Below are 19967 nucleotides of genomic sequence, written 5' to 3' on the forward strand. Positions count from 1 at the left end.
TTAAACAACAGAAATGTATTTTCTCACAGGTCTGGAGACTACAAGTCCAAGACCAAGGTGTGCCAGGGTTGGCTTCTGGTGAGGGTTTTCTTCCCAGCTTGTACACAACTGCCTTCTTGCTCTGTCCTCACGTGGCCTTTCCTCTCTGTGGCTACAGGGAGAGAGAACTCTCTGGTATCTCTTCCTTTTTTATTTAACAACATTAGTCCTGTGGGTTAAGGCCTCACCCTTATGACCACACTGAACCTTTATTACCTTCTTTCAGGCCCGATTTCCAAATACAGTCACACTGGGGCTTCAACATGTAACTTTTAGGGGAACATAATTCAATCCACAACAGTGCACCATACATATTAGTGCGATGTATCAGTTAGTGACTAGTGAATGATGATCAATTGAATAAATGAATGATTCAGGGATTGATTCTTGGTGGTCAGCTGGAAGCAGGAGAAAAGAGACTTGAACAGAGCAGGAAGCTCCTCTAAGGCCCCTCAGAGCAGCCCTGAATCCAGAAGGATCCTGTAACTTCAACTGGAAGGTCTCAGCCTTTCTCCCGTCTCATTCGCTGGAGGCCAGTAGGGCTGTGTAAGGGAGTCATGAGGCCACAGATGTAGGTTTCATTCCGTGTGGATCAGTTAACTTCATTCTGAGAAAGGCTGCTCCACAGCCACGGCCAGGAGGCACTAGGTATTAGTAGCTAGACACGGACAATTTCGAGTAACTCAGAGACAAACAAATGCCAAAAAGAACAGAGATGAACTCATCTAGCCTTCCGACACGGAAATGCCGCTATCAAACAAACGAACGAAATGTGAACGCCACACGGAGTCTGAACGCATGTATTCCGTGCCATGGAAGTCTGCATTCTAAAAAATTAAAGTGGAAGATTTGGGTTCATCTCGGTCTTACAGCCTTGTAAAGCTAATCTTTAACTTGTTTAAAGAAAAACTATTTAGGAATTAAAAAAAGCACCAGAAAAAATGAAATCACCCATGAAACTTGTTGACATCTTAATAGAATTGTTTCCAAGCTTTTCTTTTACATACTTGAATTGCATGTGCAGAGCTCTTCTTATACATATCTATAAATGCAATAGATATGTATGCATTTATACAGTAATTTTCGAGGTCTGTACAAGACTCCCAGAGGGCGCGTACTCGCATGTATCCTGTGGCTATCTGATGTAGTTCACTCGATTGTAATCTGGGAAAAGGACCCTTTTGTTACCAGCACACACACGAGGTAGCAGAAGAAAGAAGTTGCTTTATCTCACAGCTTACATACAGGACTGTACATTTCACCAGCTGGTATTGGCGTACTCAGAAGAATACATAATTCAGCATGTCTGCTGTTCTCCAGATACCTAATCAGCTTGTCCCTTAACATAAATATTAGGTAATTCAGTCGGATAGTTGAAAAATGAACTTTTTCCTTTTTCCTTTTCAATCAATGAGGTTTTGGTGATGAGACGAATAACAAAGTATATAGGCCTCCTTCCAAAGGCTCTCTTCTCATTACTTCCTATAACACGCTGTGTTTCCCATCAAGGACTCCTCATGCATGCTATTGGTCAACCAGCTACAGGGCTCTCATACTTTGTTACACTCTGTTAGTAATTTCACTCCTTATACACAGGCCTACTAAATGCCCATTTTCTAACAAGTTGCATTTTCCAGTTTATATTGGCTTAAATTTCACAGTCTCCCTGGAGAAAAATAAATGTTAGTAGGAAATTCACACACAAAGAGTGACATTCTCCACGAGGGCGGTTCATCTTTTTCTTGCTTCACTGGTGCCTCTCTGTTACATTTATGTGGCCCTGGACTGCGGCGGAGTCGACGTCCCCTGGGTGGAAATTTAGGGGCTAGAAAGTGAGCATGTTAGGCTAGGCAAGGCATAAGGGAACCCCTTCTTTCTGAATGCTTCCTAAGATGCACCACATACTGGATTAAGTGCTTTATGTATTTTGTTTTCTAATTCTAATCATATGAGGCAGGAATTACGGATACTTTTAAAATAAGAAAACTGAGGGTGGAAATAATGCTAACTGAATACTGCTACGGTGCTGTGCCACATACGGTACGTAGACTATTCCATTTCCTCTCCGCGGTACCTTAGGAGGGAGGGATCCTCGGGGCATTGCACAAGTGGCAGAATGGCGCTGAAATGCAGGTTTCTGTGCTTCCCAACCCTATCTCTATTCAGTTTACCGCAAAGCCCACCAGATACGTCAAACTGATAACAGATTTTAAGATGTTAAAAAGGAGGAAACTAGATAGATTTCTTAACGCAACTAAAACTGAAACACCCTTAAGTATGAAAACACTCTTGAGCAATTAAGAAAACACAATATAAATTGGTGCTTTATATATATACACCTTTCTTAATGACTATTTCCCTCACCCTCAATCCCTTTAAAACCTGTCCCGGGCTTTTGAGAATGTCTTCCGTGTCCTTTACCCTCGCCCAAACTTCGAAACCTCCGGCAGCTCTTACCGCACTTGTTCGCACGTTACCAAACGCCCTTCTCCCTCCTGACGAATGGCACTCAGTGTGCACCTGGTAGACTCCGCCTGTGCGTGGGCCCAGGTGGGCAGACGTTTCCCGCACCCTGCCCTGGACTCTCCTCGAAATGCGATTCAGGAGACTTCTCTTTTTATATATTGAGATATAATGCGCAAATAATATTATATCGATATACATTAGAGGTGTACAATGACTCGACAATTTGACATACATGTGAAATAATTACCACAATCAAGTTCATGAACACATCTATTACCTCATATAATACTAATGGTGAGCACATTTAAGATCTCTCTTAGCAAAGTTTAAGTAAACGGCAGTGTTATTAACTGTAGTCAGCAGGCTATGCATTAGATCCTTATTCTTTTTGTAACTAAAAGGTTGTGCCCTTTGGCCATTCTCCTTATTTGTCCCAGCCCCCTGGGAGCCATCATTCTGCTCTTCATTTCTATGAGTTCACGTTTTTTTACTTTTAGATCCCACATGTGGGGTCATACGGTATTTGTCTTTCTCTGCCCGGCTGCTTGGGCACTTAGCATAGCGCCCTCCAGGTTTACCCGTGTTGTTGCAAGTGGCAGGGTTTCCTTATTTTAAAAGGCTGAAGAGCATTCCATTTATACGTACATACCACGTTTTTTATCTACTTATCCATCGACAGGCACTGAGCTTGTTTCCATAGCGTGGCTACTGGGAATAACGAACATGGGAGCGCAGGTATTTCCTTGAGATACTGATTATACTTCCTGGATACATACCTGGAGGTAGGGGTGCTGGATCATAAGGTAGCTCTAATTTTAATTTTTTGAGGACCCTCTATAGTGTCATCCACAATGGCTATAGCAGTTTACAGTCCCACCTACAGTGGACAAGGGTTCCTTTTTCTCCACATTCTTGCCAACACTTGTTCTCTCTCTCAACAGGCTGGTCCATTCAGGGCCAGGGAAAGGATCGCCCCAGGCTGGTGTGGATCTGTCCTTCGCAACACGAACGGGTACCAGGCAGGGGATCGAAACCCATCTCTTCAGGGCTGAGATCAGCAGGGACCTCTCCCACTGGACAAGGAGCATAGTGCAGGGTTGCCACAACTCAGCTGAACTCATCGCCGAAGTCACCACAGGTGAGCACTGCTGGCCACGGGCTCCCGGTCTCACCCTCTTACAGGAGGAATGCACCCTCTACTTCACCCGGCCTCAATTCCCATTACTGGCCTCCCATAAATGCTGTTCCTAAAATTCCAGGGGTAAACTCAAGTTTTCCTAAATTAAGGCACACCTCATGCTCTACTAACTTGGAGCCTAAGAGTTAGACTATGAAAAGCCTAACCCCATCTTCATTCAAGAAAACTTAGAGAGCTCTGACCAGCATGGCTCAGTGGATTGAGCGTCAGCCCACAAAGCAAAAGGTCACTAGTTCAATTCCCAGGCAGGGCACATGCCTGGGTTGTGGGCAAGGTCCCTGGTTGGGGCGCATGCGAGACGCAACCAATCGGTGTTTCTCTCATACATTGATGTTCCTCTCCCTCTCTTTCTCCTTCCCTAACCATCTTTAAATAAATAAAATCTTTAAAAAGAAAAGAGAACAGTGATTTGGCAAGTGAGATGTGACTTTCCTGCCTATCATCCCAAGCCGCTTACTGGAGGTATAAGCTTTGAGGCATAAACTAGCAAGGTTCTTGTAAACAAAAGAAACTGATTCTGAGTAATATTTTATCACAGAATAAAGTCACTGCAAATACATTAGGAAGCTCACAGACTGATCAGAAAACTGGACAACCAGGCTCTGAAAAAGAGCCGGCACCAGAGGGATCTAGGTGGGGGTGAGCAGAGCAAAGGGTTTATGCTCAGGGAGAGTCAGCAGTCAGCCCTGCCCCTGGCATGAAGGGAGAGGCAGGCAGGACGGAGGGGCACGCAGGTGAGTGCAATCCACGTGCTTGTAGTGCGCTAAGAAAGCACGGGTTAGAAACGGGATGTGTGTGCAGAAGAACCCTTCTATGCTATACTGTTGATTACTTGTCACATGCCAAGCATTCTATATCACGTCCCCTGGTGTTTCTCATACCGTGAGAAACAACCCTTTTGGCGTCCTGAGATCAACTAACTGGATTAAGACCAATGTTTTAAGAATGAAATAGTTTGGAATAGAAATACCAGTATAAATGCTGTTCTGTGTTGTAGCACCATCCAGGTGTGTGCGTGCGTGTGTGTGTGTGTAAATGTACACATCACGATAAATTGTCTCCTATCTAATAATCCTCACGATTCCCTTGTCTACGTAACTTTACAAATGGAGACGCAAATTTTTCAGTAACTTGCCCAAGACCGCGCAACTAATAAACAACAGAACTGACTTTACCTCTGTGTTGTGCCTCCCTAAAGTCCATTCTTCACTCACGACATTGTCTACAGAGATGTGGAACTTCTCACTGTGTTGCCAGTTTTCCAAAAACGATTCTGTTCAGACTGCTGTGAAAAGTAATTTTCATGCCACCCTCCACTCACACAGGTAGGTAGGTAGGTAGGTAGGTAGGTAGGTAGGTAGGCAGGCAGGCAGATAGATAGATAGATAGATAGATAGATAGATGATAGATAGATAGATAGATAGATAGATAGATAGATAGATAGAGCAAACCCAATGCAGGCTATAAAATCTCATACATTTGCTAAGGTAGGCTCCATATCTAACCCAGTGTGCTTCATCCGCCAGCACAACACACAGTTAACAATGTCTATATACCATTGTACCCAATTCTGAGCTCTAGCATAAACTGTTTCTGGTTCTGAGATCTGAGACCAACTTCTTCCAGGTCTCCCGTGGTCACTCATAGAGAGGGCATCGTGTGCCATAGTACGTACTGTCCTCAACCACAGTCTTCCAGAAAACCCAACTTGGAGCGCCAGAGGGCTGCTTCTGACATCTCCGTTCCCCTGCTCTATCATGTTTTCTTGCCCCTTCTTTCATTTTTCTCTGTCTTTGAGGAAGCAGGACAAGATAATAATGACAAGTGTGGGCTTTAAAGTCAGATATGCCTGGACTCAAATTCCAGCTCTATTTCTTTCTCAATCTCTTACTGAAACCTCTTAGCTTTTTCATCCATAAAAAGGAGGAAATAATAGTATCGACTTCATAGGGTGTCATCAAGAATTGAGAGAAATAATCCATGTAAAGCGCCTAGTACTTGTCACATAGTAAGTGCTCACTAAGTATTTAGTGGTTTTTCTTGTAATTATTTCTCCATACCTCTTCTGTGCTATACGCTAGCCTCTGGTCATATGTGGCTATTTAAATTTCAGTCCATTAAAAGTAAGTAAGATCCTCAGTCACACTTGCCACAGTTCACGTGCTCAACCGCCGCTTACGCCTGTAGGGCCGCCCTACTGGACAACGCAAATCCACAGCCTTCCCGTGGCGGTGTAAAGCCCTGTGCTGCGGCTCTGCTCTCCTGGAGGATTTCCCAGGTGCCGTCATGGGCACAGTGTTTCTGCACTTCAGCTGCACTGACAACCACCACAAAAATGAAGTTTTGAAGTTTTAAAATTTTACTGTGAAGAGCCTCAGACTGCTGACTGCCACCCCCGGAGAATCTGGTTCCACAGTTCTGGGTGGCCCGAGCGTTTGTATCTAGTAAACCACCAGGCGGAGCTGCTGCTGCTGCTGCTCCAGCGGCCTGTGAGCGGCGCTGTGCTAGCGAGCAGCCTCATCGGGCAAAGAGGAGCATTCTGAAAGATGGCAGACACATGAACGTGTGGTGGGGGTTCTCCACATTTCCTCTACTCACACAAATATGAAAAACCAGTTATTTCGTACAGTTTTTGCTGCATCTCCAAGGTGATCGATTTTTCTGAAATTACCCTGAAGTGAGTAAGTGTCCCCCAAATTCTCCAACATCATTGAAAACCTCTGTGGGGTATCACTGAATCTTTAATTTCATGTGCCTATTCTGCATGGCAGGAAAAACTGGAGGTTTTGAATCGGAGAGTTGGAAAAGGCCCAAGCCAGCTGAAAACTAAATTGAGTGAAGGTTTATGTGTAATATCAGAGTTCAGACTCCTTGCGCCAACTTCAGGAGAGTTCTTAGGAAAGAATAAAGATTGCCAAAGGGATTTGGTTTAGCTGACATTCCACAAATTTTGTGAAATCCTTTTCTCTCAATAAACTGAACTCTGTTTCAACAGGAAAACAATGAGGCTGTTGATAAGACCAGCCAAAGAATCGGAGGACTGAGCTAGCTGGGTGCTGGGGGAAAAGAAATTATGGAAACGACCAAAGGTGCCACCCAGTTACAAAGATGCCTGCAGAGTTGGGGAAAGGGGCTCAGGCTTTAATCAGAGCTTCAATTAACTTGATAATGCGTTCAATTTGTCCTGTGTAGATTGAGAACCTCTTCAGATAAGCAGTTCCATTATATAAAGGCCATGAATACCATTTGAAGTCAACTAGAATTAAAAATAATCACAACCAGTTAATTCGGACTATCTGATGGCATAGCTTTAAAGTTCAAACATAGAAGAAGGGAAAAAAAGAAACCCAAAGTTAGAGCCCATTCACCCATATATTCTGCAGGTTGTAGAAGTGAAAATTGTCAAAAATGAGGATTGAAGATGAGAAGCCATAACTACATCTCTGCCGCTGTCCTTGGTCACCCTTGGACAGGAGGGCGGGCAGAGGTCTCAGGCCCTTGGCAAAGGATGACAAGACTTACTGAGGGCTCTGCCCGGAAGGACTAAGACCTGTAAGAGAAGGCACCTTTGGGAACATCAGCCTTTAGTTACAAGTGGAAAGTTGCCTGCAGTCAGAGGAAGGGGTGTGTGTTTTCACTAGACCTTCAACTAGAAGCCACCTCGTTCTGTGAGCACACAGATGCTATTCCCTCTGCCACACTTCGAAGGCCTCCCCCACCCCACTGTTGTCATTACTCAGTGAAGCCAAGGTCCCACCCCACACCCCTCCACAGCCTGAGCACTGGAGTGTGAGAAGTTACGTGGCACAGAGGGGACAGAACTTGAATTTTGAAATCTACACCATCTGGGTTGTGACATCTTCCCCTTGCTCATCGTTGCTTTTCTCACCTGTTAATACTCAGCTAAGGCTCTGGCACAGAAGTGTGTGGGAAAGTGAAACTGAGTTTGGTTTACAATGCTGAGCCGAGCTAATGATGGTGTGGAGCGATCAATAATGCCCTTACCCTACTCTTCCCAAACCCCATCCCCAGCAAATAAAACATGCTGTGTCTGTCTGTCCCTAAAGAACCTTCTCACGTTGATGGAGGCCTGGGCTGATCGTTTGCCAGGGTCTGTTAAACGTGGTGTTTGCGAGGCCAAAAAACAAAAAATCCAATAGGTACTTGTTAACCCTTGTCAGAACTCTTTGGCCAAGGGTGTAAATATTCATGTCTTCCTCAATGGGACCTCAGATTCTGGTGGCAGTCCCTTCATCCAGCTCAGACACCCACAGTGCATCTCTTTCTCTAAATGCACTGAGCGCAGCAGCCACGTGAGAGCTGGCACCTGACCTGACCAAAAGGTCCATTTGTCCTTTTGGATCGGCAGCCTCCATGCGGACAGGGCAGAGGGAGGAAACAGCGCTCTTCACGGACCTGCCACATGGGACGTCTGTCTGCTGCGGCAGCTGTTCCAGGACCCACGGTCCTCGGGTCATCAGGAGAATGTAAAAAGCACTCTTTTCTATGTATACAATGAGCTTCGTTCCACTTTCTTAAAACTAAAAATTTGTTTTTTTTTTTAAAGACTCACGCCTGACTTCTTAGCTGTGTCACATTTGTTATCTTCGGTGATGTGATGGGGATGCTTGCACTCTCACCAGGTGGGAGATACACCACCGGCTGACCGTGTGTGTTGGGGGGGGGGGAGACACAGAGGATGATGAGGATGATGAGGATGATGATGATAATGATGACTCAGAGGCAGCTTACTATAAATCAGACGTCAATTTTTCCCGTCCTGAGACAGGTACACCTCCCTACCTGTGTTGTCAGATGGTCGGAGCAGGGCTGGAGGCCAGATAAGATGCAGTGAGTCCCAGCGAATGGAATTCTCTCCGCTTATTTCCTTTAGTTGCATGGAGCAAGTCAAATGACAAGATAAAATCAATCTAAGGAGAATATTTTCACGAATTACTAATTCTTGACTTCAGAGACCTGTGGCTGGCCCCTGGGACTCAGGAGATTGAGTGCCCGGGAAAACGGACTGACTCTCACTGTTCCTCTCTCCCCACCCAGCTTGCACCTACAAAAACCAGGAGTGCCGCTTGACCATACATTATGACAATGGGTTTTCTGTTACCACCGAACCACAGGAGGGTGCCTTTCCCAAGACAATCATTCAGGCTCCGTATGAAAAGCTGAAAATGTCTTCAGATGATGGAATCCGGATGCTGTATTTAGATTTTGGAGGCAAAGATGGAGAGATTGTAAGTGTACTTTTCTTTACAAAGTACGATTTCCTGTATTTCATTGCACGACACGCCCATACTCGCAAACATAACGCTGCCTGGTGGTTATTTAGCATCGGACTATTGACGAAGCACACTTGCAGGTTCCTGTCTTATCCGATCCTTGAAAAACAGTGACTGAATCCAATTCTTCTACAGTTCCTTAGGTTAGTCTTACTTTCCACTAGAATACCATGTGCCTATTCGAATCCAAAGAAAGAAGCCTTTTACAAAGTCAGCATTAAATTATTCTCATATAGTGGACTGCTAGCTTCAAAACATACATTCATTTTTTTAAAGTATCAAGCATCTGATCTCACCCTGGCATTGCGCTCAGTGTCAGGATGCATGCAGGGATGCGAACCGTGCAGTCCCGGGGAGGTCTCAAAGGAGCAGGCAGCATGGAGGTGGGAGGTGCTGGACACGGGCACAGTCCAAGCAGCAGTGGAGAGAGGGCCAGGCAAAGGTCCAGAAGTTGGGGATAATGCCAAGTGTCCAACAAAATTAGCAAATTTGCCAGTGAAGGTAACATACTTTTCCTATCGATGCAAATAGCCGCTGTGTTTAAAGTCACGACTCCCTGTGATCCTTACCGTCCACCATGATGAGAAAGCGCATTAGTTCAGTCCCACAGAAGGGTGAGAACTGCACTTTCCTTTCTCAGGAAGACAGAGCATCTCATTTCAACTGCGGAATGCACGGCGTCAAAAAGGACTGGGATTTTTTAAGAACTAGTCTCTGTTTAGGTCCTACCTAGTCACTGGGTTAGTCAACAAATATTTATTGACTTCCACATGAAAACAAGGATGGGGGATATATAAAATACAAGGAGAAATCTCAGTTTTAAAGATCTCTTTTCAGTTCAGCTACTGGCCTTCCACAACCTATCCTTCCCCACCCCCATCTCTCTCCAGTTATTTCACTGGTAATTCTCTGAAAAGCATTCAGGGTTACCTAGAAGGTGCTAATGGAAAGAAAGGACCAGGACCACACTTAAGAGAGCAGAGGGACCTTTAGTCCCACAGCTGCGGCACTGCTGTTCTAGAACATGCCAACCTACCACCCTGACACAATACCAGATGCTTTTCCTGTGGAAGCCACAGGCAGTCACGATAGGATTGACGCCCTGCGGCTGACAGTGGACCTGAGCTCACTTTCGGAGAACATTTTCCAGCCAGGCATTTTTCTAACTTTCACAATGGATCCGCTGCTTTTTACGGGATTTTTGGGTTGTCATTTATTTGTATGTTCCACTCAGTAAATTCAACCTGAGCACCAGATTGGAAATAAGTAAGTGGTCTGAAAATCCATTTTACTGAGAATGCTTCTAGTTCAGTTGCTGTTCTGCCAATCACCCAGCTGTGTACTTTTCCCTAGAAGAGTTAAAAAGAACAAGAACCAGTCTCCTGCTTTATCCTTGCCTGGAAAATTCAACGCTGTTATTGCCTGTGAGGAAAATTGTTTATGTCTAAACGTCAGCCTTTTTGTCTATAATTATGATCTGACTTGGGAAGGACTGTTTTGGTTGTGGTTTTTTTTTCTGATAAGCTCAAGTTCACAGACAGCTCCCCCAAAGTCTCTGGTGAAGCAACCCCAGGGAGCAGGCAGCAGGCCTTTCCGGTGTGGAGAAGGGCCCAGAGAACCGTGGGAAACACACTGCACTGAGGGTCGAGACGCGTTCTCTAAGTCTGGAGCTAATAGCCCACTGTCTTGGGCAAATCCTTTTATTTCTTTGATCTGAGTCTCCCATCCATAAAACACAGGGACTAAAGTAGGTCATCCTTAAGGTGACTTCCAAAAGCTGCATTTGGTGTTGGTGAAATAGGGTACTGTGGTTAAGTTCGGACTCTGGCATCAGACGGACTTGTGTTTGAGTCTGTGGTTTCTCGGTGGTCTAGCATCTCTGATCTCGGGAAGTTTTATAACTAAACCAAATCTTAGATGCCCATGGAAATCACAGGGATAATAACCAGAGCTACCTGATAGGGAATTTGTGAAAATGAAATAAGAGAGCATGTAGAAAGTGCAGCACAGTGCCTGTTTAATATGTAAAACCTTAACTTTCGTAGACACACGATCAGGTTATTACTTTCCAGAAGTGCCATCATCAGAAGAGAATTGGGGACAGCAGAAGAGAACCGGGGACAACTCCCCCTGTTCTCCTGAATTGGGTCGGGTGATAAAAATTCAACCTGACCCTCATGCTCTGACCTTGTGTCGGCTCTGCAGGAACACGAGGAGGAGGGTGAGACTTTAGAAGGGGCCTTAACAGACAGGTGATGCACTTGCCTAGAACAATCCAAGAGGACAGGGCGGAGGCCAGTGAGGACACAGCTGCTTAGCAGCATGGGTTCTGCGTTTGCCATGTATAAAGAATTTTCACACACAGTGTCCCACTGAACTCTCCAATTACCCTGTGAGTTAGGTAGCACCAAGAAAAATTTCAAGGGAGTCATCCAAGATTCTACATTGAAAAGGGCTAGAGTCAGGACTCAAACCAAATCTTCAGATGTGGGATTCAGTGCTGCTTCATGCTGTACCAAATCCAACGTAAACAGTATCACTATTGTGGTACCGAAAATAAATAGACAGTCAGGAAGGGCAACGTCAGTATTTATGCTACTGGTATGTTTTTACAGAACCAATTTCAGGAAAAAAGATATATGAGATGTAAGGAATAAGTTCAAAAGGGCTATTTTTTAATCTCCTCGAAGGGGAAGGATTTAAAAACATTAATTGCCCCAGTTAACTTTTAAAAGCAGGAAGTGCACAGTTCCGTTTGATGTGTAAATCGCTATTCTGTAACAAGCATTAACTTGAAAAATCCCTCACGCTCTCTTCTTTTCAAATTTCAGCCACTGGACCTTCATTCCTGCCCCAAGCCAATTGTTTTCATCATCCATTCCTTCCTGTCAGCTAAAATTACAAGACTGGGCTTGGTGGCCTGAACACAGGAGCGACCTGCCTTTTGAGAGGAGGGCTGCTACGTCCCCAGGAAGCGTGCCATCAGATGTCGCGTGCCATCAGATGTCGCATGCCACAGTCAACTTTCCATCCCAAGAGTCCTGAGTAACTGTCCCAGACTCCCCCTGCCAGTTTCACCAACTGCAAGGGGGTGGCCTGGGCGAAAGCACCACCGGGAACATCAGAAAAAAACACAATGGGTAAACAGGAGAGGGCGACTGGAAATACACAGCATAGCTTTTGACAATCAAGGACTCGAACAGTAGAACAGCACGTGCCGATCTTAATCACGCCAGTTTCTAGGCAACTGGTTTGCCCAGGTAAGTAAGGTCTGAATAGCAAGAGAAACGGACACTTTGACCTCTCTCCTCCCCAGTAATGACGACCGCTTGTTTATTGTGATTTATTTCCAACTTCTGAGTTGACCTTTCCTGATAAGGAGAGAAAAGTACTTTAAACGGAAACCCCACCTTTTATTTAAGTAAGAAACAGCTGTTACTTTTTTAAAGGAATTATCTTTCAGTGATGTAGAAAGATTCTGAAGTATTCTCATTAGCATATGCTGAGCAGGAATTAAAGAAAGCCTCAGATACTGATCTGAGCTATAAGCTGGTGGAATCTGAGCCAAAGTAGACTGCCTAAATTGCAAAGCTTCGGTGAAGAGTGGTGTGCATGAAGGATGCTTAATTCTGGGCTGTACTCACACCAGGGTCTGCTATGGGGGAGCCAAGACTGATAGCTTTATTTATAGAAAGCAAAGTATGGGTATTTTTTTAAAAGATTGTGATTTGATATATGTACGCAACTCGCGTGGGGTTAACTAATTATCCCCACTTTCTGGTTTTCAGTGGAAGCACTGAGCAACTTACTGACCCTTGTTTCTGCCTGTGCTTGTATGCATGCATTTTCGAATCAGTAATAGAGCAGCGTCATGTAATTGCGGATGATACCGGGTTTTAGATACGGACCCAGCATTATAATCAAATCTACTGACAGCATCCGCCGTCTTTCGGAATTCCAGGGAAAGAATATAATGACCTAATATTTTTCTACAAGAATATTTTCAGACACCACATAGCATATTAATGATTTCATGCTTTTATCTTTCAAGACAAATTCATTAAAAATACACTTAATGTTTGATTTAGGAGTCACTTTCCACAAACCATGAACATTAGCTCTAGAATTTCCACAAGCATTTGTAACCCTTCTTTTCCTGTACAGTTTACATAGACAAATATTCTGGGTTAGATTTATGCTTTTTCAGAATCATGTTTTGGCAAATAGCTATGCAAAGAGCTTTACAAAGTGGAAACTGTGTTAAAGGAATGTGATTTTGCTCACACAGACATAAGTGATTATTGAGCTGCAAAATTTTATTTTAGATCAGTGTTTCCCAAAGTATGTATCATGTAACACTAGTCCCAAGGGGCAATGAGTGGTGTTTTGTGCGGATGGAAATAAGAGGCTGGTAATCAACAATGTTTGCTAAGTACCAAGTTAGGAAAAGTTAAGCACATTTCCCAACTGCAGGCCTCCTTGGAGACTTTAATGTACATTGTGATGCTTCCAAGGGGGACCCGTGTGCCATTCCCTACATTTACCTGCAGAACAACTTTCTAACAGAGGATCTCGGGAAGCTAGTGTTAAAAAAAACAAAAAAAACCCCCAAACTTTGGAAAACACAGTTTTAGGACACTGATTTTTTGTTTAGTTTGTTTCCTATTTTGAAATACTGAAGAGTGAAGTCCCAGGCTGATTATAGTAATGAAAGCTTTGATGCATTTGTGAATTATACTGCACTCTTTCACTATATATTTTCAAAATCACTGGAATGTTGTTGTACAAGAGAATTATACTCGTGATTGTAAATAACATAATAAAATACATATGTTAATGCCAATAGTTTAATTCAACAATATGTAATCTAAGGTGCTCAGTAGGACATGAAGTATGAGTTAATTACTCATAATTAAGTTGCAAAGATCCTATTATATATTTATAGACAAAATGATCATAATTACAAATATTATTTCTTCATCACTTAAGTTTTGGACTGATTACTATCTGGGTGGGGATCAAGAGAAACTACATTCTCTGCATTTATAAAAATTTAATTTAAATATTTATATTTTAGAAAAAATATATTTGAATAAAATTAATGCATTTTCTGAATTAAAATGTGTTACTAGCAAGAAATAGAAAATTTTACTAAGAGAATTGTATATATGAATCATTTTATTTTCTTCCAAGTTACTGTATCATATCAGAGTGGCTATGACGAATCAATTGCAAACAATTTTTTTCTCATTTTGAATTGAACAAGTTACAATGGCTTTACGGTGTAGATCTTAATCTTGTTTTGATATGTGTTATGAATGTTGCAAATGACACAAACTCATATGTCTGGATCATGCCTGATATAATTAATGAATCATCTGAGTCATTTTGGGGAATTTGTTTCTGCCCAATTCATTCTGTGCTCAGTCTGTCCCTTATGTGAATCAATGAATTATTAAATCCACAATGTTTGTCCCTCTCAGGGCAACCCGACAGAAGAGAGTGGTGTTTAACTGTATGTACTCAGTGGGAAACCACCCATTTCTTAGAGACATGCTTAGGTGAGCTCTTTGCTGGGTGACACATCTTCAGGCCATGTGACAGGGATTTAAAAAAGGCCAATGGGAATATAGTTACCTATACTTGTTTTCTGACTGGAACTAGGTAGGATGAACAAAACCATACCCCCATTAAGAAGCATCCAGGCAGAGGCATTTAATTAATTCTGTCAGCTGATGGAATGAAAAGGCTGAAAAACGCATGCTCCTTTGTTTAAGCTTGTTGGCCTCTCTTGGCTGAAGGCAGAAGCGCTCCCCTAAAATCAACCTGCCAGGGCCTCTCCGGCCCTTGTTTTACAAATATCAGATGCTCTGTCTTGAGGGGATTGGAGTGGGTGGGGTGAGGGAGTAATTTTTGAATGTACCTTGAGTTTAAAAAAATGTGCCTATGTTTATAGCACCATGGATATCATGTAAAATTTATATATGAGTTAAATAAATATTCACCTCTGAGCACGGGGGACTGGCTGGTGGTTTGCTGATGGCCACAGAAGCACACGGGCGCATGCAAACACAGCCTGTTGCTCTCTTCCTACAGACCGGCCGTCAGAAGGTGCTGGTGGAGAAAGGGGGTGCCCGTAGCAATTTTTTTTTTAGTTCTATATAGTCTCAGGATGCATCTTTGCCTGGGGCTTAGAGATCTCATTTTTAACTAAGTTTTCATGGGATTCTACCAAGCTCCTAATACTCAAATTCTATAATATCAGAACTTGGCTTGTGTTTAAATAAATTGCTTGTAATAAGTGAAAATTTAGTAATATGGAGATTACATCTAGAACTGTAGAGTCTCAGTTTTGAGGAGACTTTAGAAGTCATCAAGCACATTATTGCCCAAAGTTTACTTGTAATTTTAGCAATACTACCTTAGTATCTTAAGAGTATATGATTTGCTAGTTAATAGAGCAACACAGTAAATACATATAAAAATAAATATACACCAATTAAAAATTTTCAAGAGTTTGTACATCTAAAGTTATCACACACATGCTATGGTCCAGGTACTACGTTTTCAAAAATGTTGACTTTGTATAATATGCCACTAAACTCAGAAATTTCTTCAACATACTTTGTAGTTGCTCATTCCACCGGAAAAAAAAATTTCCTGCTCCGGGAGGGAGCTCCCTCTCTCGAGGCAGACCACTCCATTGTGGAGGCAGCTACAGTCGTTCAACAGTCCATTTTTAGATCCAGAACTTACGTCTGCCTAGCTTTCACTCATCACCTTGTTCTACCCTAGAAAACACTGCAAGTCCAGTCTTTCCCACACGAGTGTCTTATATAAAAAGACAAGTTAAAGCTGGGGACTACTAGGTAACATACTATGATCTGGAAATGGTTTTAAATAGGACATTTATAATTCCTAATTTTCACCTTTAAAATAGCAATTGGTCAAGATTAAAACCCTCCATAACACCAAGTAGTGGGAAGTCATGGGAAAACGAGCAATTATATCCACCCATTAGTAGGCATATATTTAGCAATAATTTGGATAGCAATTTGCCAATACATATAAAACTTCTAAAAATGCATGTACCAGTTTTCCCTCTCCCACAACACCTTGCACGTGCTCTCTTTCCAACCTGGGCCCAGCATGATGGCTCCCGCAAAGTAGGTGGCGAGAGGAGGAAGGGCCGTTCTGCCATCAAACAGGTAGTGACCAGAGAATACACCATCAACACCCACAAGCGCATCCACGGAGTGGGCTTCAAGAAGCGTGCCCCTCAGGCACTTATAGAGATGCGGAAATCTGACGTGAAGGAGACGGAGCTCCAGATGTGCGTGCTGACCCCAGGCTCGGCAAAGCCATCTGGGCCGCAGGAGTAAGCAAAGTCCCGCACTGTACCCAGGTGCGGCTGTCCAGAAAAAGTAATGGGGGTGAAGACTCACCAAACAAGCTCTATACGTTGGTCACCTACATACCTGTCACCACTTTCAAAATTCTACAGTTAATGTGGATGAGAACTAACTGCTGATTGTCAAAGTTATAAAACTGCCAAAAAACTAAAAAATAAAATAAATAAAAATACATGTGCCTTCTGTCTGACAGGAATTCATCCTAGAGACACAAACTGCCTAAGTGCACACAGGCTAATGCGTAAGGGTCATCTTTGCAGCATTGCTGGTAATAAGCTGAAAAGGCCGCCGTGACCACCAAGAGCTAAATAAGTTCTGATGCATCAGAATATTGCAACTGTTACATTCACGAGCCCTCTGTAAGTGCTAATATGGCCAGACTTTGTAAATGCAGGTCCTGAAAATGCAGATATGTACTATCTACTTTATTTGTTCTTTAAGAAGCGGTTCTCAAGAAGCATGGCACTGTGGGGTTTTTGGAAATCTGTGCCAGTGTTTTGTCGTCGCAATGCCTGGCGGGGAGGGACACGCTCTAGGGACTTGCTGAACAAAAGCCGGAGTTGGTGAACTGCCCAAGAGTGACGGCAGTCCCTACACACAAGGGAACCCTTCCTCACACAATGGTCGTGTCCTGCGTTATTCACGCAGGTCAAAACCATAATTATCTGAGCCTAGACCCTGACCACATTTGACGTAACGTTTTTTTGTCCGGCTCAAAGGAGCTGAATTTACCAGATATGCAACTACCATGGATACGGAAGGCTACATTTTTGTTTTGCTCAGGGATTTTATAAAGTGTTTTATAAAAACAAGTCACGGATGGCAAGTGTGAAGATGGTGCTTGAGTCACCAATACATGTGACTACTTTTGTATGTGCCTCGTTCACGCTGAATCTACACAAGAATGACTGCATTTTGTCTTTGAGTGTAGCTGTTGTACCCCAGCACCTCCATGTTGAGATGCGTATCATTTTATTATCATTACTTTCCTTTTCTAAAATGTTTTTAGCTTACAGTTAGGGGATAGCAATAAAAAAAATCCTGAGTGCACGTAGGTTAGACAATCCTAGGCATGTCCTGTGTGTCGCCTTGGATGCCCTCAATGCCAGCAGCCAGGCTCCTAGACTCTGGGCTGCTTACTCAATGTTAGGCACTACTAGCTCTGCTTGAACTAAGTCTTTCTGCCGCTTACAGCCAACTAACTGCTTGCCAGGAAATGCATCCTCCCCCGACTTCCCCCCTCGGCTGCTGCGGCCAGGTAGCCAGGCTGAGGACATGCATGCTTGCATTTCTGGGCTCTGTCATCAGTTCCAGACCTGGACAGCAGGCCACACTGTAGGGCATAAGGACCAGTAACCTGAGCAGCTGCTAAAAGGAAATGACCTGACCAACCAAGAACTGTAGGGGACCGAAATCTTTGTGATAACAATAGGAAGGAGCTGGGCAGGTACGTAACCTTCCTTCCTGTGGATGTACTGGCTGCCTATTTGGCTCTCAAGAAGCACTGGCCAGTGAAGTGACCTACTGCCCTGCCTTGCTTTCCTGCCTTCCCTGCCATTCTTCCCTATGCTTCTTCATTCCAGTGCCCTGAAGCTGGAGCTCCTAAACAGAGCCTCAGCACTTCATCCCTAACTCAGCTCTTGTTTTCTAGGGAGCTTGTCCAAAGACCTTTATTACTTTTACCTCGACAGCAAAGGGGACATTAAAAGTACTTCTTATAAATGGGGTGTTGGGTTTGCTCAGTGGAGAAACAAATGGACACATAATATGCTTGTACTTGCAAAAATGTCTGAAAGCACGTATTTTTTTAAAAATGGCCCTCATTATCAGTTATTGCTGGAAAATAGGACCAGCACCACGAGGATGACCTTAATACACTTCTGTATTACGTGAATTTCTTAAATGGGCATTTTAAAACTCCTTTGAAAAAGGTTTTCTTGTTGTGGGTAAACAATGTGCTGATAATGGTGAATAATGTTTTTAAGTTGTTTATAAAAACCTGAAGAACAAAACGATTGCATATATGGCCAGAACTGAATGATTGCATCACCTGTGGTCTTGAATTATACCTGATCCGACTTCACCGGGGGAAGCAAGTCCAGTGCCTCAGCAACATGGTCAAGCCGTGTCCAAGTGGGTGTGCATCTCATGTGCAGAACGACAGAAAAGCCTCTTACCCTCTAGTCATTTTTTCTCGGACATAAATAAGGCCTTTTCTTGGGACAGTGTGAGGCTCGATACCGAGAACGTCGCTCAGACTGTGTCAAAGAAAGAGGAGTGGAGCAGAGCAGGAGGATGGCCACACACGAACCCCAGAGGGGACAAGAGACATGGGTGGGGACCAATTCGCAACCAGCCTGTCCACTGAGGAGAAGGCGTCCCCGGGACAAGGCCTCCCTCCCGGACTCCAGCCTCTGAGGTGGAGCCCATGGGCCTGATGGCTCCAATTCTGCCTTGACTTGGGCCAGGGCCTGGGAATGCTGGAAAAAAAAATAACTCCATTCTTCCCAAGAAACATAGCCGATTATATTTTCAGCAAATTTCAACTATAATTCTTTGGATGAATAAAGCCTATTTCCTTCCAAGAACTCAAAGGCAACACCCAAGGAAGACCCTCATTTTATGCCTCATTAACTGCAGCTTCTCTGCTTTGTGATTCTCACCTGCACAAGGGGTGAAGGAATGGCTTCCTTGGCAAGTTTTCTGGGTCCCAGGAGAAAGGCAAATACAGTCCAAAACGCTTTCTTCTTTCTGCAAGTAGGGGCTTCAAACTAAGGCCGTAATGAAGGTAGTTTTTGCAACTTTCCTTCGTGGACTTGGCCTCTCAATGAATTCTTCAATGTGAATGGAACCTAACGTTTATGCAAAACAAACCATCTCACAACCCGGTGGTTTACGACTTAGCAACATACGCTTTCTCACTATTCTGTGGGTTGGCTAGACAGTCCCTTGCTGGGCTGGCCCAGGCTCACTCCTGCGGCTGTATTTAGCTGGCACACTCTGCTGGACTGGAAGGTCCCAGATGCCTCTCTCTCGCTGTCCTGCAGCTGCTGCTGGCTGTCAAAGGGGCCACCTCATTCTCTCCTGGCTTCTCATCACCCAGTCAGCTAAACCAGTGCTCTTAGGAGGCTCCCTTACAGTCAGGGCCAGATTCTGAGCAAACCAGAAGCTGCAAGGTCCTTGAGGACTGGGCTCCAGCTCACACCATGTCACTTAAGCCACTATACATGGTCAAAGCAAGTCACGTGGCCAGTCCAGATGCAAGGACTGGGGAAACAGACTCCATCAACTCATGGGAAGAGCTCAAAGCGCTGTGGTCATATTTAACCACCACATTCCACTCTCTGGCCACAATTATTTTCATTCTCCTACATGCAAATTATGTTCATTTCCTCCCAATACAACTCAAGTCTGGTATTTCATGATCTTCACCTGGTCCAGGTAGGGCTGAGACTTCCGAGGGTGTGGTTTCTTAAAATCCAGAATATTGTGACATAATTAACTAATTAAACTAGTTAACTGCCACTTACGCACCCGACATGCAATGGTAAGGGAGGG

At 43.8% G+C, this 19967-nt stretch overlaps 1 protein-coding gene across 2 annotated transcripts in view; it reads left to right on the forward strand.

Annotated features, from left to right (window-relative positions):
* SNTB1 (syntrophin beta 1) overlaps positions 1 to 14720 on the forward strand; it is a 196628-nt gene extending 181908 nt beyond the window's left edge. For both annotated transcript variants that reach the window (XM_071222214.1, XM_053929931.2), the window contains 3 exons: positions 3447 to 3643; positions 8762 to 8952; positions 11829 to 14720. In XM_071222214.1, coding sequence (XP_071078315.1) covers positions 3447 to 3643; positions 8762 to 8952; positions 11829 to 11921 — 481 coding nt within the window. In that variant the 3' untranslated portion in view covers positions 11922 to 14720. The remainder of the gene's footprint in view (positions 1 to 3446; positions 3644 to 8761; positions 8953 to 11828) is intronic.
* The last annotated feature ends 5247 nt before the right edge of the window (positions 14721 to 19967 follow it).

Source organism: Desmodus rotundus, chromosome 8 (genome assembly GCF_022682495.2).
Source record: "Desmodus rotundus isolate HL8 chromosome 8, HLdesRot8A.1, whole genome shotgun sequence".
In the NCBI taxonomy this organism is placed as follows: Eukaryota; Metazoa; Chordata; class Mammalia; order Chiroptera; family Phyllostomidae; genus Desmodus; species Desmodus rotundus.